The sequence below is a fragment of the Bubalus bubalis genome, chromosome 2 (genome assembly GCF_019923935.1).
Source record: "Bubalus bubalis isolate 160015118507 breed Murrah chromosome 2, NDDB_SH_1, whole genome shotgun sequence".
Classification (NCBI taxonomy): domain Eukaryota; kingdom Metazoa; phylum Chordata; class Mammalia; order Artiodactyla; family Bovidae; genus Bubalus; species Bubalus bubalis.
The window spans coordinates 20,500,790-20,522,350 of NC_059158.1; the positions used below are offsets into that span (position 1 = coordinate 20,500,790).

Below are 21,561 nucleotides of genomic sequence, written 5' to 3' on the forward strand. Positions count from 1 at the left end.
CCCTCTTTTAAAACAGAGTTTAGCAGCAGTTTTAAATACTGAACTCCACAGCTGGGAGAATGGAACTGCCTTCACAATTGCAGGCACGTTCTGTGCTTGCCAAGAGGCAAGCCTCTTGGCTTGTGCCCAAAAAGCTTAATTTACAATAAATAAGCAAAGGGAAGCACAAAGAGGTGGAATAATGATTCATTTTTATGGATGATAAAATGTTAGGACCAGGTCTCTATCCTTTACCGTTCTTTATATTCTCCACCTCATTCACCCCCTTGGTGACCTCACCAAGTCTCATGACTTTATATGCCATCCATATACCAATGATTCCAAAATGTATGGCTCCAATTTAATTCAACTCCATCCTCCCCTAAACTACTCTGTCAAAGCTACTACTGACATCCATACCACTAAACCAAGGAACTATTCTCAGGCATCTAATCACTTCAGTCTATCAGCAACATTTGAACCCAGTTAATCCACTTGGCAAATCTCTTAGACTGCAAATTTCACAACAAAACTTCTGATTCACACCCCCCCCCCCCCCCCCGCTTCATCATAGCACACTTGCTTCTCTCTTATAGATGATCATTTTAGGAAAACTCATCTCATTCTTCTAGTTTATTCTTTCAGCCACATTGAGTTTGAGAGCTCAACATCTTAAGAAAGCATTGAACAAATTAAAAGAGAAAAACCACATGATAATATCAATACATGAAGCAAGTCTCAGTTCAGTTCAGTCGCTCAGTCATGTCCGACTCTTTGCGACCCCATGAATCGCAGCACGCCAGGCCTCCCTGTCCATCACCAACTCCCGGAGTTCACCCAGACTCACGTCCATCGAGTCAGTGATGCCATCCAGCCATGTCATTCTCTGTCGTCCCCTTCTCCTCCTGCCCCTAATCCCTCCCAGCATCAGAGTCTTTTCCAATGAGTCAACTCTTCGCATGAGGTGGCCAAAGTACTGGAGTTTCAGCTTTAGCATCATTCCTTCCAGAGAAATCCCAGGGCTGATCTCCTTCAGAATGGACTGGTTGGATCTCCTTGCAGTCCAAGGGACTCTCAAGAGTCTTCTCCAACACCACAGTTCAAAAGCATCAATTCTTCGGCGCTCAGCCTTCTTCACAGTCCAACTCTCACATCCATACGTGACCACAGGAAAAACCATAGCCTTGACTAGATGGACCTTTGTTGGCAAAGTAATGTCTCTGCTTTTGAATATGCTATCTAGGTTGGTCATAACTTTCCTTCCAAGGAGTAAGCATCTTTTAATTTCATGGCTGCAGTGATTTTGGAGCCCCCAAAAATAAAGTCTGACACTGTTTCCACTGTTTCCCCATCTATTTCCCATGAAGTGATGGCACCAGATGCCATGATCTTCGTTTTCTGAATGTTGAGCTTTAAGCCAACTTTTTCACTCTCTACTTTCACTTTCATCAAGAGGCTTTTGAGTTCCTCTTCACTTTCTGCCATAAGGGTGGTGTCATCTGCATATCTGAGGTTATTGATATTTCTCCTGGCAATCTTGATCCCAGCTTGTGCTTCTTCCAGTCCAGCGTTTCTCATGAGGTACTCTGCATAGAAGTTAAATAAGCAGGGTGACAATATACAGCCTTGACGTACTCTTTTTCCTATTTGGAACCAGTCTGTTGTTCCATGTCCAGTTCTAACTGTTGCTTCCTGACCTGCATACAGATTTCTCAAGAGGCAGATCATGTGGTCTGGCATTCCCATCTCTCTCAGAATTTTCCACAGTTTATTGTGATCCATACAGTCAAAGGCTTTGGCATAGTCAATAAAGCAGAAATAGATGTTTTTCTGGAACTCTCTTGCTTTTTCCATGATCCAGCAGATGTTGGCAATTTGATCTCTGGTTCCTCTGCCTTTTCTAAAACCAGCTTGAACATCAGGAAGTTCACGGTTCACGTATTGCTAAAGCCTGGCTTGGAGAATTTTGAGCATTACTTTACTAGTGTGTGAGATGAGTGCAATTGTGCAGTAGTTTGAGCATTCTTTGGCATTGCCTTGCTTTGGGATTGGAATGAAAACTGACCTTTTCCAGTCCTGTGGCCACTGCTGAGTTTTCCAAATTTGCTGGCATATTTGAGTGCAGCACTTTCACAGCATCATCTTTCAGGATTTGAAATAGCTCAACTGGAATTGCATCACCTCCACTAGAAGAAAGTCTAGCTGCCATTTAATTAAAAAAAGTAGAAAACAATTGAAGGGAACCATTTAAATATAATGGAGATACAAAAAATTAATAACATGTTAAAGGACAAACCTTAATACCATGTTAATTAAAACCAAGAACTAAAAAGCCCTGACTGCTAAAAATATTATTCAAATTTACTGTGGAAATTCTTAGCAAATGCAGTACAAAAAAACTTAAGTGGTTGGTATTCACATTAAAAAAAAATTCCACCCTTTTATGTAAAAGTTTTACAACTAATTGAGTTTTGTTAAGTTTAAGTGAGTAAACCGAGCTCAACATATGGTATTGTGTTTTTTCCCCTTGGATGTGAAAAAAGTAATTAAACTGAATTCCAAAATTAAAACTTCGAAAGCTTTCAGAGCCAATTTTATAAAAGTGTCCCCAAATATCAATATTTAACGTGGTGTAGCACACCAGGGTTGAAAACCCTGCACGTGGAGAAATACTATCTAGTTAGGCACAGAGTGGAAATTTCAATTAGTATCCAATCTGGGCAGTTCTGATTCCAGGAACAGAGAAACCCGGTAAGAGTTTTAGGGCTTTAGCTCTCAAATTCCAGGGCAGCCAAGTTCTCCTAACCCTGGCAGGAAACTAGCTGACAACCTGCAAATGGCCCCGGGGTAAGTCGGCTGAGCCTGGCCTCAATGGCGCAGCCTGAGGCTTGCGAGGCCTACCTGGTGAACTCGAAGACACCAATCTGAGCGCTGGGTTAGCCAGCGGATCACCGTCGTTCCCAGGGTCACCTTAAAAGCATTTCAGAGCCACCCAATTTTGGGAAAAGCCAACTTAGTGATAGCAGTATGGCCCAAGAACCCATGTCCCAGCTTTGATCTCAGATAACCAGAGAAATCTTTAATAACAAACGAGCACATGGCACAGGGACCCAGCCCTCAATCGTGCAGCTGAGGACTATTGTGGGGTAGGCCCCCAAAGTTCCCCCGCTTGTTTCTGACATACAACTACAAATGTAAGCTTCAGGTTAAAATGGGACTGGGGAAATAGTCTGAGGCCAAAAACACCAGCTTCTAACCCTACAGCGTGAGTTTGACTTAGCCTCAAAAAGATTCTGATGTAGAAAAGAGTGGCTTGCACATACTGTATTTGCATCACGGCCAAAAAAAAAAAAAAATGTGTGGTAATAAAGCTCTTTCTCTGAAATAAGTTGGTGGCTCTTAAAAGAGCCGTTGGTTTATTGGAAGCAGCTTCCAACCAGAACTCTTACTTCTTCTTGGGTGCTGCCTTCTTGGGTTTGGCAACGGTCTTTGGCTTGGTTATCTTCACTTTGGCCCCTTTGGGTTTCACAGCCTTGGCTTTGGCAGGGCTCTTGGCTACTTTCTTAGGCTTCACAGCCTTAGGCTTCTTAGGACTCTTAGAGGACTTCTTTGTCAACACCGACTTTTTAGCCTTTTTTGGAGTCTTGACACCTTTCTTAGCAGCAGCCGCCCCAGTGGCCTTCTTAGAAGCGCTTGTTACCTTGGTTTTCGTTGCCACCTTTGTGGCGGTGGGCTTGGCATCCACGGAGGCTACTTTCTTGTTGAGCTTGAAAGAACCCGAGGCGCCGGTGCCCTTGGTCTGCACCAGGGTGCCTTTGCCCACTAGGCTCTTAAGACCCAGCTTAATGCGGCTGTTATTCTTTTCCACATCGTAGCCAGCGGCCGCCAGCGCCTTCTTCAGCGCGGCCAGGGACACACCGCTGCGCTCCTTGGAGGAGGAAACAGCTTGCACAATCAGCTCCGAAACTGAAGGGCCCGCGGGTTTTTTCTTGGCGGCTGCTGCAGCCTTAGCAGGCTTCTTTGCCTTCTTACCAGCTGAAGATTTCTCAAGGGGAGTGGAAGCAGCTGGAGCTGGGAGCGCGACTTCGGACATGGCGGAAGTAAGGAAACACTTAGTAAACCCCTAGACCCAACCAGGCAGTAAGACGCGGGTGGCTACGGCTGGTGATATTTATAGGGCGGGGCCGCGCTGTGATTGGTGAGCGCTGGCGTCCGCCCCCCGCCCCCTGCCCTCCCGACTGGGTCTCGCAAGGCAGCAGCCGGCTGCTGGGGCCTATGGTCCTGCTTTCCTACCGCTTGCACCGAGGCACCCAGACAGCATCCTTTTCCACCCCTCACCCCGACGCCGGTCGCCCAGTGGAGACGGAAATAATCCACTCCGCAGGGAAGGGTCCGGGCCATTACCATCAAAGGGTGCGACTTTTTAAAAAAAAAAGTGTTTTTTTTTTTTTTTTTCCTTTTGGGGGTGGGAGGAAGAGCTTTAAATAAGGCAATTGCGTAAGAATCCAAGGAGTTTCACCTGAAACCTCGCCTCTAGGAAGCACTGGCAAGGGATATCAGTTTCTAATCTGCAATCAATTCAAAAGGTTATATCTTGAATGACTGAAAGGGAGAGCGGAAAGTGAGAGTATGTAGGCCTGGTCTGCAGGTTTGGGAAAAGTTCTCATTAATGCCACTTCCTTTCTTGGCAACGCTGAGTATGTGTGGTAAAGAGACGCGGGTGCCCTTGGTCTGAACCAGGGTGCGTTTATTTGGGACAAAGGAGAATTGTAGGAAACAAAAGAATAGGTTAACACTGCAATTGACACTCAAGCTGCACCTGTGGAAAGCTTAGCCCGCAATTTCTGTAATTGCGACTTATTTCCACAGCCCAATGCACGTAACAAACTTTGGATCGCCTTTCATCCTCATAACATATACCAAGCTGCAAACCTAGCACACGAAAGACATCAAGTAAGCTCTGGGTGGACTAAACTGTGCTCGGACAAGCATTGCACCCAGGGAGGATGTGGGAGCAGGGGGGAAAGTTGCTTTAGTATGAAAATGAGAGAACACAGCCCCGAGATAATATTTTAGGGCACTCTCCCTTTAACTTGCCTGTGGCCGTAAAAGCAGCAACAATGCTAAAACGACTTCACAATGCGAATCAAACTACTGAGAGAATAAAACTCCCCTTTCACAATTCTGCCCTGGGCAATCTCCTAGCAGTAGGGAGAGTGAAGCAATGACAAGTCATTCCCGCGCGAGTGCCTGCGGTTTTCAAACAAGTCCGCACTGGTTTTAGCAATCCGAATTTCCCTCAGTAACTCTCAAAACCTAAGAGCTCGTTTCCGCCTTGTGGCCAATAATAAAAGGGTTCCAGACACAGGGAATGGCAACCTGCTCCAGTATTCTTGCCTGGAGAATCCCAGGCACAGAGGACCCTGGCGGGCTACAGTCCGTGGAGTCGCAGAGTCCGACACGACTGAGCGCTCATTGGTTTGTCCAGACACGAGAGTCGCCCATCTTCACCCTTTCTTAACTGTCGTTTTCTAAAGTCTGTATTTACAAAACCCATTACGCAATTTCTAATAATTTGGAAGAGATAAGAACAATTGGAGCTAGGCGTCTTAGTTTATAGGACAATTATAACACAGGTATACAATCTTCCTCCAAGAGGAAGGTTTCATAAATGAGCATTTCTGGAAAGACATAAACAAGCCTTTCCTATAGTAATAAATGTGGCATCTAATCAAAAGTTTTTAAAAGGGAACTACTGCACGCAATAATTTCTTGTTTAAAGAATTATTTGTGCCGCCTGTGTCTAATCGGTTTAACAAGTTTCAAATGAAAGGGGACTGCTCCATGCAAATGAAGGATGCTAGATATGCATTCTTACTGGCTACCAAGTAAAATGGACTCTACCAATCAAAAGGTAGAATCTGGATTGCCGCTTTCGTATAGCGGTTCACATTTGGCTTTAAAAAAAAATAAAATCAGTCACTGGCAGTAGTAAGTTGTCTTCGTTTTGGTCCATTATCTATTCACTGAGTTTAGTCCATCGCCTGCTTCCCATGGGGAAATTCCTCTGATCCGTTGTGGCTTCTCCCGCCGTTGTCTACCCGGCATTGCACCAGGCTAAGTGTATTCTAGACTTTAGAAAATACTAGTTTCAGAAAGCTCCAAGTGTAAAGTCAGAGCATAAGAAAAAAGTGCCTTATTTCAGAAAATACTTCTGGAAACGCTAGTGTGATTTTTTTTTTTTTTTTTTTTTTACTGTTTTTGTGGTTACATCTTGTAGGTTTCAAAGAAGTTCCTCGGTCAGTTTAAGCTTTACAGAGGGATCTCTCTTTTTTTTGTAAAATGGCTTTAGAAATTTCTAACCCGATATCGGGTTACCGACCAGGGAATGGAGATCCCTCAATTCCCACACCACTCAGGGGACTAAGAAAACCTACATTACTACAATATCAATGAAGTGAATGTCTATTTTTCCGAAAAGGTAACGCCCAAAGCATTGCATTTACAGAAAAATCGTGTGTGGAAAATAACAAAAGTTAAAAAAAATGTTGAAATGAGCCGTGGATAGAAGGAAGCGGCCAATGAAACTGCACGCTTTTTGGAAAGTTTAAAGCTAGACTAATCAGAACCTGTAACGTAATACTCAAACTTTTCTCCTGCCCAATCACTACCCCTTAGGTACTATAAATAACAGCAAAACTGCTGGGCGGCTTATTTGAGCTAGTATAAGACATATCTGCTTCGTAGTTACTTGTTATGGCCCGTACAAAGCAAACTGCCCGTAAATCCACTGGCGGTAAAGCGCCACGCAAGCAGCTAGCTACCAAGGCGGCTCGCAAGAGCGCACCGGCCACCGGCGGTGTAAAAAAGCCTCACCGCTACCGTCCTGGCACGGTGGCCCTGCGCGAGATCCGCCGCTACCAAAAGTCCACAGAGCTGCTTATCCGTAAACTGCCATTTCAACGCCTTGTGCGTGAGATTGCCCAGGACTTCAAGACCGACTTGCGCTTTCAGAGTTCGGCGGTGATGGCACTGCAGGAGGCATGTGAAGCCTATCTGGTGGGACTTTTCGAGGACACCAATTTGTGCGCTATTCACGCCAAGCGCGTTACCATAATGCCCAAGGACATCCAGCTAGCCCGTCGGATCCGCGGGGAGAGAGCATAAATTCCAGTCTGAGGTTTCAAGCAAAGGCTCTTTTCAGAGCCACCCACGTTTTCAAGTAAAACGGCTGTAAGACGAACCAACTACAGTAGTTGAATATATATTGCTTTGGGATGGAAGAATATGCATCAGTAACAGTCACTTTCACTTTTAATGGGTGCTTTCCCCCCCCCCCCCAGTATTCCCTGCATATGCGAACAAACTGGCCTTTTCTGTTTAGTACTGTTATCCCATATCTTAATGAAGAACCAGGGTTTCGGAGGCACGAAGAGTGATTGACATTTGCAGAACGTTTTTATAATAGGGCCTTTTGAACGTCAGGATAGTATAACCATTTTTACATTTTATCTCTGATTTTGACATTTTTACGATTATGAAAAATTATTGATAATAAATTTTCGCCCTTTAAAGTATTTGTTATACTTAGGATATTTGGAATATGTCTGCTGTAAGCCTGCTTCCTCTAAGTACTTTAGTTAAAACAGTGTAGCCCCCGCAGCCAAGCAACAAAAGACTATTGGTCAAACTGAGCTCAGCCCGCCTAGCCAACCTTTCAGTTCCTTTGGCGCCGGTTCCCGGGGCTTGGAGGAGGAATTAAGGGCGGGGATTGATGGCGTCACACTTCCGGCTTGCGCTCTTTCCGAGCCCTCAGTGGGGGGAGGGGCGGAGGGAGTAGGTATATAAGAATCGGTTCTCAGCTTACTCGTCAGCTGCTGTTGGTTTACTTTTCGTGAAGCCATGTCTGGACGCGGCAAAGGCGGCAAAGGTCTGGGGAAAGGCGGCGCTAAGCGCCACCGCAAGGTTCTGCGCGACAACATCCAGGGCATCACTAAACCTGCCATCCGCCGCCTGGCTCGTCGTGGTGGTGTGAAGCGCATCTCCGGACTCATCTATGAAGAGACCCGCGGGGTCCTGAAAGTGTTTTTGGAGAACGTGATCCGGGACGCGGTCACCTACACCGAGCATGCCAAGCGGAAGACAGTCACCGCTATGGACGTGGTCTACGCTCTCAAACGCCAGGGCCGTACTCTCTACGGTTTTGGTGGTTAAACTTTCCAATTTGTTCTCAGGAGCTTGATTTCAACCAAAGGCCCTTTTCAGGGCCACCCAACTACTCTTAAAAAAAAAGCTGTAACTATTAGCTGAGAAAGAGCCAAGTGCTATAGTTGAACACTAGCTCCGAACCAGAAAACATTGCGGGGTTTAGCAATCTATGTACATACGGAATCATTTGCTCTCTTGCACTGGACAGGTAGCGGCGAAGATTTAATTAAAAGAAAAAGAACTACGAAAAACTTTAGGTCGCCACGCCCCACCCATGAGTTGTCAGCCTGTCAGAACTGATGATCTGCTTTCCCGAGGCGACCTAAATAGGGGGTGGGAAATCGGATGAGAAAAGGCAAAGCCCGGGTTTAGTAAATTAGTGTTTTTTACGGGTTATGAAACACGGAGACATCTGAGTCTGTCATGTCCTGAGAACAGTACTGAAGTTACCGCCACTGATGGGGTGATTTGTCTCGATTAAAAAAAATCTGAAATAAAAAAAAATCTGAAATGGTGTGCAAAAGAAGCCGGATTCAGACCGCCGGGAAACCCAGGCATTTAGTTCAGAAGAAGTTATGAAGAAAACGCTCTTCCCTCTGTGTCAACACAGCGCTCAGCAGTAAGCCAAAATCTCCAGGCAGGGTAGCAGGAGATGAAGTTTGTAGGGTAGGCCTGTTGGTCTGTGAAGATGTTCTCTTGCTACAGTATGGCCTCCTTGGTCTATGCTTGGCCTGTAATTGTAGCCACAGAAAGTTTTTAAGCAAGAAAATCTCGTACAATTATATGTTCCAGTAGCATATCAACTGAAGGGACGTGAATTCAGTTGAGGTTGGCTAGTAATGGCACCCCACTCCAGTACTCTTGCCTGGAAAATCCCATGGATGGAGGAGCCAGTAGGCTGCAGTCCATGGGGTTGCTAAGAGTCGGACATGATTGAGCGACTTCACTTTCACTTTTCACTTTCATGCATTGGAGAAGGAAATGGCAACCCACTCCAGTATTCTTGCCTGGAGAATCCCAGGCACGGGGGAGCCTGGTGGGCTTCTGTCTATGGGGTCGCATAGAGTCGGACACGACTGAAGCGACTTAGCAGCAGCAGCAGCAGTAGGGAAACAGTATTCCCATCTAAAAGGTATTCACAAATGCCTCTATCACTGGGTTCCTTTTTGTATCATTTTTTTTAGACGGCTGGCTGATTTCAGCCTGAGTATGTTAGTTCTAATGTTTCCCCTAGTTTTTTTCAGTCAGTTTCCCACCTGATAACTGTCCTTCCAGACTTGAAGGGGAATGATATAATTACCTAGCCTGCCTTAATTTAAACTGACAATGGGGAGGGTTCAAAGCTGCATTTTGGATGACTAGAGGAGCTAAAATGGGCCTGGTTGGGAGAGTAATGTAATCCTGGTGCCCTTCAGGTCATATGTGTTGATTTTGTGTAATGTGCCAGATATTGTTTAAGCATTGGGGTACACCAGTAAGCAAATTAGAATTTCCTGTCCTCCATTCAGATATGTAAATATGTGGATACAGATTTCCTACACTGAAGGGAAGGGTGGCTGCTCCATAGACCACCTTCTTTTATGGTTGACCTATCTTTTTTTAGTTCATAAGACTTATAGATTGTATTATACTCATTTTAGTCATACCCACTTTCTGGGTAAAAAGGTATGACCCTTTCTCAGACCTAACACTCCTGAAGTCCTTGTTCAGAACAAAGATAATGCTGCCTGATACACCACTCCTGCATCATTCCTAAGAGCCAGAGAAAACCTGTCATGCTGATTGATTCAGGCAGTGACAAGTCAAAGAATTATAGCTAGGTAATCAATCATGGCAGCACTATGGTGGGCCTGAGGTTGGAAGAGGGCCTGTGTCCTTGTGTAGAACATTCATACCTGCATTCATTGAACTCTGCCACGTGAAGACAGTAGGAAGACAGCAGCCTATGAAGTAGGAAATGGGTCCTCATCACACACCCAATCTGCCTAACACCTTGATGCTGGACTTCAGTCTCCAGAACTCTGAGAAATATTTGTTGTTTAAGCACCCGGTCCAAGGTTTTTTTTATTGTATCAGCCTGAACTAACACACCATTTTATGGATATAGATATTTTATCTGGTCCGTTTTGATGACAATTTATATTGGTTCCACTCATTTACAAACAACATGCTGCTATAAAACATATTTAAGTTCTTAGTGCTCTCATTCAGTCTGACCATTTATATGTTGATGAGTCCCCAGTTTTTTTCTCTAGTCCAGAAGTCTCACCTGAAATTAAGAATCTCACTTTCTCAACTGCCTAGTCAGTATCTCCTCTAGGGTCAAGAGACAGGTGTTAGCAGAATGACGAGGCAGCAGCGTTTCCTAGAGCAGTCATCAATACACGTCTCAAACAAAAAATCAAGAAGGCTGATTATTGTCAGTCGGCTGGTTTATCAATTTGAAGACACATGTCAAAAAAACTTCTGTGACCATATTGTCATCTTTGAAAGTTTCATTTTAAAGTATAATTTACAGCAGAGTACAGAGAGAGACCAACTGGAATGAAGCTGAAAGTGAAAGAGAGCCACTTAAGAGGGAGGGAGGAGGAAGCGTCTGCCTACAATCTCAAAGGCCCTGCTAGAGGCCTAAGTGTTCAGAATAGAATCGCTTAATATACTAAATGGAAATTTACAAACTGCTTAGCCAGAGGCCTCCAGCCTGAGGATGAAAATCAGCAATGCCAAGACACTTCAGAAACCAAGACCACTAGGTTTACGAGGGGTCATGGCACTCAGCATGATGGATGGCTCAAACTCGAGAAGTACGGAGGTTTGGGGCGCGACCCGGAGGAGGACAAGGAGGTGGTGGGGCTGCAGAGATCAGAGCGCAGATCCTGGCGTCGCTCACTGCAAACACTAAGAACTAACACCCAGGCTCTTTCCGACGATGTATTTAATTAATTTGGCTTGTCAGCGACCAGCAGCACCCCAGCAGTTTCTGGCAATTTGCAATAAATACTTTGGGCTTCCCAGGTGGCACAGTGCGAAAGAAGCTGCCTGCCAATACCGGAGACTCAAGAGACGCGGGTTTGATCCTTGAGTCGAGAAGATCCCCTGGAATAGGAAATGGCAACTCACTCCAGTATTCTTGCCTGGAAAATAAAAAAGACAGAGGAGCCTGGCAAGCTGAGTCGGCCGCGACTGAGCAAACACACATGTACACCGTTTTGCCTCTTCGACGAAAACTTCGGCCTGTAGTTGATAGTCCTTTTACTAGACGATTTGGGGGTAGGCAGGATCCCTCCCACTAGAGCGGGTGACGCTGGGGCTTGAAGTTCTCAAACAGAGTACCGGGACTTCCGCCGCATACTAAGCCAAACAGAATTTTACTGCCCCATTGACCGAAGGCACCGCTACTCTTCGCATACGAACAAAGATTGGATAAAGTGTAACGGTAGAGAGCCCACACAGAAAAACTACTTTAGCATTAAAAGAGAATACATTTCTAATCCAAATACAAATTGAGCGCAGCCCTTTCCGAGAGGGAGTGGGCGGCCCTGAAAAGGGCCTTTAAAATAAACGTACTGGATGAAGATTTAGCCGCCGAAACCATAAAGGGTGCGGCCCTGGCGTTTGAGCGCGTAAACCACGTCCATGGCGGTGACAGTCTTGCGTTTGGCGTGCTCCGTGTAGGTGACCGCGTCCCGGATCACATTTTCCAGAAACACCTTCAGCACCCCACGGGTCTCCTCGTAGATAAGCCCGGAGATGCGCTTCACACCACCACGACGAGCCAGGCGACGGATGGCAGGCTTGGTGATACCCTGGATATTGTCGCGCAGAACCTTGCGGTGGCGCTTAGCGCCTCCTTTCCCAAGGCCTTTGCCGCCTTTGCCACGTCCAGACATGCTACCTGAAGTATTGCAAGCGTGTGCGATACAGCAGTGGTATCACCGCTTGGTCAAGAGTAATTATAAGCTGTAGTCGGACCTCATTGAGAACTGAACGCGCGGGCGGGAAAAGACGCTCTGAAACCACATCCTTGGCTCCGCCCCTTTCTGGATCCAGTGACTGTGAGAGGGAGAGAACCTAGTATAATGCATATGTTACATTTTACTCTGGATTGTTTTGCTCCCTTTGGTCTTTGAATCTGAGTCTATATTTTCGACTGAGAATTTTAGTAAGGACTTATTTTTTTTTTTTTGGGAAATACTATACTTTCTCATTCAAGAGAAGGTGACTGTTAGTTGTGAATGGTAGCAGAATATGACTCTCACCCTTCATATGCTATTTTTGAGCTGGTTTTTTTTTTTTTTTTAATACCAGACATAGAGTAGAATTTACTTTTATTTGTGAGAATTTATTCTTTTCTGAGGGGCACTTACATTTATAAAGGGAATTTTAATGAATGTCTTTCTCTCTGTACCAGGAAGATAGGATAACTGGATCACCAGAGAATCTCATCAATGAGAAGACCCTGGACTTAATTCTGTGTAATAACCTTACTCTTGTTTGCTTTCCTGGTAATCTCTCATAACTAGCTCCTCCTACTTCTTTTGTCTTTAGTTGAAGACATTTAAAGTGGGGTCTTGGACAAACTTGCAGTTTTACTCAGTTTTTCTAGGCATCTCTTATGCATGTGTGAGATGTACATGTTATTAAACTGTTTTTCTCATGTTAACCTACTCTTTAAGCCAAGAATTTAGAAGGGTAGAAGGAAAGTTATTTTCCCTCTCCTATAAGTATGTTGATTATTTTGAGCTGTAGCAGAAAAACAGCAAATGCATAGAGGATTTCTCTGAACTCCCATTGTGTACCTAAAGACAGACAAAAAGAACTCAATAAATCCCTCCCCAAAGAGTTTCACTAACTAGGGAAGAGTGACACTTTACCACACCCACACAAACCTTGTCACAAACTATTGTCCATGAAAACGGTCAATCTGAGAAAGAAAATAGGACTTTATTAGAGCCAACCCAAGGAATATCGCCTGGGAGACAGTCTTTCAGAAAGCTCTGAGGACTGTTCTGCTTGTTAGAGTTCAAAACATAGTATATTCTTAAGACAAAGAGTTATATCTTAAAGTTACTATTGACAGACTACATAGTCCAGACCCGCATGTATAAGGGGCATTGCAGTTCCTTACAGGATTGAGAAAGGAGTGTTATCTTCTAAGAAGGTACCTTGCTGGCACCAGGAGAAAATTGCTCTTTTCAGTCAAGCAGCTCTTTAGATTTGGTCAATGTACTGCTATAATGTGCACAATGTACACTAAAGAGGGGTAGTGGCCCCAATGAGCAGAGAGAGAATTTTGTGTCTAGAAACTTTATTATCCTGCTTTAAATATAATCTTATTTTATCACTATTGTTTCTCCCCATCTATTCTCTTAAGGGTCCATTCATCTTTCCTAAAAATCATTTACTCACCCCTATTAGGCTTACGCACCACCTCTCACTCATTTTCCCTATAAAGATGGTATTTAAGTTGGAATTTTAAGCTACCTTCAGGAGTTACTCATTTTTCCCCAGATAACTCCCACGTATACATAAGGGCTACATGTTACTTCTGTTTGTTTTTCTCTTGTTAATCTTTTATTTCAGGGGTTCTCAGCTAAGAACTCAGAAGGGTAGAGGGAAAATTATTTAACTTTCCCTACAGGTTATGAGCTGTGTGACCATATAACCTTACATTTGTTTTCTACATCTGTAAAACTGGGTAATGATAGTAATGATGAAACTCTAATAAGGATTTAATTTAGCCATTGTAAACAAAGCATTAGAACAGAGATAGGCTGAGAGAAGTTGTGTATAAATGTGATTGTTTTCAACTGGTATTATTTCTTAAAGAACCTGTCTAGACTTGGCCACCTGATGCGAAGAACTGACTCATTGGAAAAGACCCTGATTCTGGGAAAGATTGAAGGCAGGAGAGAAGGGGACAACAGAGGGTTAGATGGTGGGATGGCATCACTGACACGATGGTGGAGATGAGTTTGAGTAGGCTCTGGGAATTGGTGATGGACAGGGAAGCCTGGCATGCTGCAGTCCATGGGGTCACAAAGAGTCAGACACAACTGAGCTGCTGAACTGAACTGAGACTTGAAATATTACTCTGAAGTCTCATTTTTCCTTCCAACACAGTATCAGCCACAACCATATGTATATATTAATGAGGACTTTAAAAAAAAAAAAAAAAGGCACAAAAGCTCCAGGAGTTGGTTATGGACAGGGAAGCCGGGCCTGCTGCAGTCCATGGGGTTGCAAAGAGTCGGACACGACCGAGTGACTGAACTGAACTAACTGATGGCATCTAACAAAGTACAAGACATCAACTCATTCTGTTTTGGCATATGTGACATGCTAAACGTGATGGTCCAAATATGTTCCTTTGTGCCCTCTACTAAGGTACATGGACAGTCTCAGGCTTCTAGCTTTCCTGCAGCCAAGCCTGGGGTGCCTTTCAAATCTCCATACCAGCTTCCCACTGTTGTTAAATCCTTGAAAATACTCATTGAGCAGTGACTCACATCTACGAGGACAACTGAAAAGGCTACCACTAAATTTGAAGTCTGAAAAATTCACCCTGACTTACTCTTCCTCTTCTTTGATAGTCTATAACAAACCCAAATTTTAGACTCCAACAGCATTAGCTATAAACTTCAGCTTGTGGTGTAACATCACTCTGTGCACCTGGGAAAGAAAAACTCTTTTTGATTGAAGACCTTGCAACAGTCATTCAAAAGATACAATCTATACATTAAACATCCTCATTTGTCCCCAGGCCCACCTAAGTCACTCCCCTAATATAACAGATGCTTTAGTTCAGTCGCTCAGTCGTGTCCGACTCTTTGCAACCCCATGAATCACAGCACGCCAGCCCTCCCTGTCCATCACCAACTCCCAGAGTTCACTCAAACTCATGTCCATACAGTCCATCCAGCCATCTCATCCTCTGTCGTCCCCTTCTCCTCCTGCCCCCAATCCCTCCCAGCATCAGGGTCTTTTCCAATGAGTCAACTCTTTGCATGAGGTGGCCAAAGTACTGGAGTTTCAGCTTTAGCATCAGTCCTTCCAATGAACACCCAGGACTGATCTCCTTTAGGATGGACTGGATGGATCTTCTTGCAGTCCAAGGGACTCTCAAGAGTCTTCTCCAACACCACAGTTCAAAAGCATCAATTCTTCGGCGCTCAGCTTTCTTCAGAGTCCAACTCTCACATCCATACATGACCACTGGAAAAACCATAGGCTTAGCTAGATGGAGCTTTGTTGGCAAAGTAATATCTCTGCTTTTGAATATGCTATCTAGGTTGGTCATAACTTTCCTTCCATGCAATGATATCAAAATGCTGGCAAAGTGTTCAGTAAATTTTCTTCCACAAATTTGATTTTTCTGTTTAATTTTTAAATGTGTGCTGAATTTTAACTTCTAAAATGAGCAGAATCTGTGCAAGTAATTCCAAATGAAAAAGTAGTAAAGCTAGCATTTGAACTCAGGTAAACTAGCATTGAAATGCTGCTGACTTGCAGAGTATACCCTAAAAAGATTAACAAGGTTATGAATTCTAAAATGGCACTAACCTTTTTTTCCTAGATACTGCAGTTGTTTTCTTGAGGGGCTCAAGTAAATTAAAGACTTAAAGCTAAATCCATGTTCCTTGGCTGGGGAGGAGAAAGAACAGCCATTGTCCACACTCTATCAGATACTAAGACAATAATGGACACGTTTAAAATCCTTGGGTCAAGTGGTTAAAATCCAGAACAACTACAGCAAGTAGTTCCTAGAAGAGACAAAAGCAATGGGGCAGGAAAAAGTGCAATTATGTGGAGTACTTACAAGTAGGTTTGTTACAGCAGAGTTACAGTAGATATTTGGCTCATGGGAAGAAAAAGCAACATGCACTCGGAGTATCAGAAAAGACTTTATTTTACACTGATGCGGGGCTTCCCTGGTGGCTCAGATGGTAAAGAATCTGCCTGCAGTACAGGAGGCCCAGGTTCAATCCCTAGGTAGGGAAGATTTACCCTTGAAGGAAATGGCAACCCACTCCAGTATTCTTGCCTAGAAAATTCTGTGGACTGAAGAGCCTGGGCTACAGTCCATGGGGTCGCAAATAGTCGGACAAGACTGAGAAATTGACAGACAGGCAGACAAGGCCCATCGGAGTCACCTCCAAAGGCTGAGCACCTGACTCAGGGTTTGCCTGTCTTCTATACACACAAGCTATGGGGCGGGGCAGAACTTCCATGAAACTGAGGTGTTTCTTAAGGGGTGCCAATCAAGGATGAGAATGTGTAAGGTGTCTTGTGTTCTCAGTCAGGTCTGCAGTTTAAATATCTTCTTTTGGTGCCATCTCTGGTGGTTGATTGATACAATAAACAAGCCAGGTTACAAAAGCATTAAAATGCTAAACAGAGCGTTACATGGAAGATTTGCTGAATTTTCCTTCTCATTCCCTCCTGTTGATCCTCAAGCTGCTTTAGACAACTTAGGGATCATCTGCCTTAACTGCTCAACAGGGAACCCTAAGGGAACAGGGGTGATGACCGCTCTGGCTACTTCCTGTTGGAACAGGGGTGTAGACTCTCCTCAAGGTTCCCCACTGGAATCCTCTATTGTTGTATAGTGGTAAGTCCTCATCATCATTTGGAGCTTTATGGTTTCTAAGCAAGAAGAAATAAAATGGGTTATTGCATTGAGAATACAAGGACCTAGCAAGAGGGCTAAAAGGAGCATCAGAACTGGGACCCATTAAAGAGTGTATCTAAGTCCAGAGTGAACTGAAGGTTGAGGACAGCAAGTTGGATAACCAACTTCCTTTCCCTACCTGAGCCTTTAGGTCGTCAATCAACTTAATGTTTCTTTTGAGGACCCACAGGCTTTCTTCCTTAGCTGAGATATTTACATAAAAACCACAGGACTCATTGAGCGTGGGGCACAATCCCTTTTGTGCTGTAATCATTTCTAGTCGCCCGCAGTTTTGTAGTACTACCTGAGCTAAGGAATCTAGGCCTTTTTGTTCTTCTATCGCTGCCACTGTAGACTTCCAAGATTCTTGTATTAGAATGGTTAGCTTGAGTACTAATCTTTCTAGCAGGGGTATTCCTGCAAACCAGAAAAATCCTCAAAATACAGGGTCCAACACCAGGTCTTTCCAGGATGGGGTTATCATGGGCATACCCTTCCCAGTCATTCTGTTTCACCCTGAGGCTTGCAGGTGATAATGCTTGCTCTAGAAAGGATCCTAGGTTCACAGTGTTTCCAGAGACTGCCATTTCTTGTGAATTTTAGAACTATAAACTTGGGATGGCAAATACCTTTCCATTGGCAGGGAAGGATTCTCCACAACCAGTTTCCGCCAAGAAAATTAAACCTAGTTCCTAGTAGCAAGACACTGGTAGTGGGCCCTTGGATCCAGGCCATAGTATAGGTAATTTGTATAAACAGGTCTCAGGATTTTATGAACGGGTCCCAACTGTCATATGCACTATGGCCCTTTGGTCTGTTGCTGGAGAAAAATTCATCTGCACAGAGTGGATTATATTTGGTCTCAGAGCTATTATGGGTATGGGATGGGCTTTGACACGCTAGGTTTTGAAATATCAATTGAATCAGTGAAGGGGGCCCTCGACTAAGGTCCTGTTGGTAATAGTAAGGATCCTGTGTCTTGGCCATTAGCAATACATTCTCCTGATCCTGGTACAGAACTCATTGTACCATTTAGTTGCATTTTTGGCTAAGCCTCCCTATGTAAAATTATGTCCTCTACAGTCAGGTGTATAATATACCTCATAATCTTCATCACCAAAGGGTTCCCATTGTAAATCTGTTTGGTCAAAGGATAAGGTGTTATTGTTATTGGGTTCAGCAAACCTACTTTTTCAACTTCTTCCAAGTGTTTGTTTTGAAAACATAGAGGTAAGTTCCCCTTTAGTACAGCCCCGTGGGTGGAACGCTCTCCTAGTCTCTCCTTGTTTCCAATGAGGGCGAGGCCCACCTCCTACCCCCGTCCTCTTGTTACACAAAATGGAGGGGAAATCCGCTTAGGGAAGGAGACGGATTAATGACATCTTCCACGGAGCCTGGGTAGGCCAGGAGTGCAACTGTCGGCTCTTCATATTTTATGTCCTCTAGTAAACAAGCCCCGGAGAAGGCAATGGCACCCCACTCCAATACTCTTGCCTGGAAAATCCCATGGATGGAGGGGCCTGGTGGGCTGCAGTCCATTGGATCGCTAGGAGTCGGACGCAACTGAGCGACTTCACTTTATTTTTTCACTTTCATGCATTGGAGAAGGAAATGGCAACCCATTCCAGTGTTCTTGCCTGGAGAATCCCAAGGACGGCAGAGCCTGGTGGGCTGCCGTCCATGGGATCGCAGAGAGTCGGACACGACTGAAGCGACTTAGCAGCAGCAGCAGCAGCAGCAGCGGCAGCAGTAAACAAGCCCGACATTAGGTGCAATTTGCTAAGACCACCATCTGGGTCACCACTGGGACCCAAGGGTGAAAGAGTTTTCCATCACTCAGGTGAGTTGCAAAAATTTGTATTAGGATATACCACATATTTAGGATCTATATGCAGTTGATGGTGATGAAGCAGCTAACCAAAGAGAGGAAGAAAACTGCCAGTAAAAGCCTTTTATCCCAATGCCAATTGACTGGAGCCATTGCCGTTAACCCTATGGTGAAAATGAAAGCTAAGATTGCACAGCCAGAGAGGAGCAGAGGGTGACAGTGCCGGAGCATCACAGTGAAAGAACTAATATAGGGGACAGGAACAGCATAATTATCTTTTCCAGTGACTGACTCTTCCAATCCTTGGTGGATTAGCAGGACTCAAGAGCACAGTGCTTGTCCTTTCTCCTCCTGAGGGTGACCCGCAGTGGGTTGTTTTGTCGGGGGGTCACTTCCTAACATGGTCGGTCTTTGTTTGGTAGATGCTCTGCCTTCACCCTGGAGTGATGGAGCAGCCTGTCTAAATGGACCTGGATTCCTAGACGAGCCTCTCAAAGAATCAGGTACTGTTGCAGTTTTACAGGCTGGGTTCCTGGTTTCAGATCAATCAGGATGGGGGCATGATGTCTTACCAGAACCGGAGGATTCTTTTTGGCCCAGACCAGGGGTACTCAGTCTCTAATTCAGGAGGAATGGTCCGCTCTTTTGGAAGGGACGAGTATAGGCACCATTCCTCTTCCTTCTTTTCAGCGAGAGCCATAATCAAGGAGTAGGGTCACTCTGGTAACTCTAGCTAGGCTGACCTGTGGCAGAAATGGAAACTTGGGCTCCCATTTTTGCAAAGACATCCCTTCCCATCAAAGGAATGGAGCAGTCTGGCAGGTAGAGGAATTCATGGACCACCTCATGGACCCCTGATCAGCATCTCTGAGGACCACAGAAGGGCCTGCAGGTCTGAATGCCTGTAGCCCTGATGATAGTGACTTCTCTTCCCAAGAAGGGGGCTATCTTCTGAGTGACCACCGAATGCTCAGCACCTGTGTCTACCATAAAGTCCATTGGATGGCCCCCTTCTTGAACTCTGAGCATGGACTCTCAGGGGCCCAGTTGAAGAGAGCCTGGTCCTCTCTAATGGGATTCTGCTCCTGCTAGGCTGATCAGATTAGTGCTGGGTGGCTCAGTGGGGCTGCTGCTTTGGTTCTCTTTTTAGGGCAGTCAGGACATTCATTCTTCCAGTGTCCTTTTTCTTTACAATAGGCCCATTGATCACAGCTGAGAGGGCTTCTCTTCTTCAGATCTGGGCCCTTTGCCTTATGAGGTGGTCCTGTTGGGGGTGCAAGCTTTGACAGAGCAGCTGCCAGGAATGCAGCTTTCCATTCCATCCTCTTTTCTGCTTCAGGACAGGCTGCTTGGTCGCGGTTAACAAAGACTTTATTGGCGATCTCCAGCAATTTTGTGGCGTTTTTGTCCATGAACCCTTCAAAGCTTTGTAATTTTGTCCGGATGTCTGATTGGGCCTGTCCCATGAAAGTGGGATTTACCATCTGTTGGTTTTCTGGGGCCTCAGGGTTGAAAGGAGTGAAGACCCAGAAGGCCTCACATAGTCTCTCATAGAAGTCTGCCAGGCTTTCATCTGGCTTTTGTATTACCTCTGTGGCTTTAGCCATGTTGGTGGGCTTTTTAGCCCCTGCTTTTACTTCCTGTAGGATGACCAGTTGATACCTCTCTAGATTATTTCTTCCTCCTTCAGTGTCCCAGCGGAGCTCGTCTTCTGGGAAGGTTTCTTCGTCCACTTGGCCCCATGGGACATTGGCCTGGACCCATCTTCTAGCCTCTGTTACGATATGTCAGCACTCCTCCGTATTGAACAAGGTGAGGAGCAGTTGCCTGCAGTCTGCTCAAGTGGGTTGGTGGGTCTGAAAAGTGGACTCTAGGAGATCGATCAGCACTTGAGGCTTTTCAAAGTACGAGGGGGTGAAAAACTTCCAGTTGAGAAGATTGGTCATGCAAAAAGGCTGGTAGTAGAAGACAGGTCCCCGCTCTTTGAGGGTTCCATCAGCAGCAAGGCGCTGGGGTCCCCCAGTCTCTCCTAAGTGCATTTGTAGCACTGGGGTAGCTGGTCACTGAGCTGATCGGAGGTGCCTACTCATCAGTTCCGGAGTGCCTGGTCACGGGGACATGATAACCTCAGGATCATCAGAAGGAGGTGAAACAGACAGTGGTGGGATATCTGGCAAATGTGGACCTTCGGCCACTTGAAGGGGAGCCGTTGGCACATAGGGTGGTGGCACTATTGGTGGTGAGTCCTCAGCCTCTCCTTGGAAAATAGGTGGCTCTTTCTTCTGGCATGGGGCCTTTCTTCTGGTTGGGCTGCTAGGACCTTACACTTTCCCTTACTTGTGGCACAGAACCAAACCCACGGAGGCCTCAACTGAGCAATTTTCAACCAAACATTGGTCAATATATGGGAACTGGTCTGGCTGGCCAGGGTCTCCAGTTATGACTCTAAACACTGCTCGGTCAGTGGGCACATCTAAGGTGCCCTCTGAGGGCCATCTGACCCCAACGGAGGGCCACTCTAGGGTGCACAAAGTGCGCAATTTTCCAGAACTCAATATTACACCACAATCCCCAGAGAATCCTTCCTTACTATTTTTAACCATACACTCTAGTTTGAATTAGAACTACCCATTATGTGAGTTCCCATCCTGGAATGGTGTCCCACAACAAACAAAAATGCTTTCGCCAAGCTGGTGGCTCCCTTTATGGGGACACTGGGTGCGTCTTAGCTATAGCAGGTCACTGTATAAACTCCTGTTTATCCTCCTCCTCTTGTCAGTATAATAAACCCCTCAGAGGCCCGCACTGAGGGACAACGTCCCATAGGACCTGATGCTACCCTGAGCCGTGTGAGGTCACCAAGAAACCGCAGGTT

At 45.2% G+C, this 21,561-nt stretch overlaps 4 protein-coding genes across 4 annotated transcripts in view; 2 read left to right on the forward strand and 2 right to left on the reverse strand.

Moving 5' to 3' along the window:
• Window positions 1-3,371: 3,371 nt before the first annotated feature.
• On the reverse strand, window positions 3,372-4,136 carry H1-1 (H1.1 linker histone, cluster member). Its single transcript, XM_006048028.4, has one exon. It carries the CDS (start codon window positions 4,070-4,072, stop codon window positions 3,425-3,427), a length of 648 nt encoding a protein of 215 aa, XP_006048090.3. The 5' UTR covers window positions 4,073-4,136; the 3' UTR covers window positions 3,372-3,424.
• A 69-nt stretch (window positions 4,137-4,205) lies between these two features.
• Window positions 4,206-7,226, forward strand: LOC112587898 (histone H3.1). Its single transcript, XM_044938275.2, has one exon. It carries the CDS (start codon window positions 6,736-6,738, stop codon window positions 7,144-7,146), a length of 411 nt encoding a protein of 136 aa, XP_044794210.1. The 5' UTR covers window positions 4,206-6,735; the 3' UTR covers window positions 7,147-7,226.
• Window positions 7,227-7,747: 521 nt separating this feature from the next.
• LOC102395477 overlaps window positions 7,748-21,561 on the forward strand; it is a 61,375-nt gene continuing 47,561 nt past the window's right edge. Inside the window, exons 1-2 of the mRNA XM_025296410.3 lie at window positions 7,748-8,167; window positions 12,250-12,274. Coding sequence (XP_025152195.1) covers window positions 7,882-8,167; window positions 12,250-12,274 — 311 coding nt within the window. The 5' untranslated portion in view covers window positions 7,748-7,881. The remainder of the gene's footprint in view (window positions 8,168-12,249; window positions 12,275-21,561) is intronic.
• On the reverse strand, window positions 10,602-12,126 carry LOC102415960 (histone H4). The gene is made up of 2 exons (XM_044938285.2): window positions 11,755-12,126; window positions 10,602-11,321 (listed from the first exon to the last, which is right to left on the reverse strand). Exon 1 carries the CDS (start codon window positions 12,075-12,077, stop codon window positions 11,766-11,768), a length of 312 nt encoding a protein of 103 aa, XP_044794220.1. The 5' UTR covers window positions 12,078-12,126; the 3' UTR covers window positions 10,602-11,321; window positions 11,755-11,765.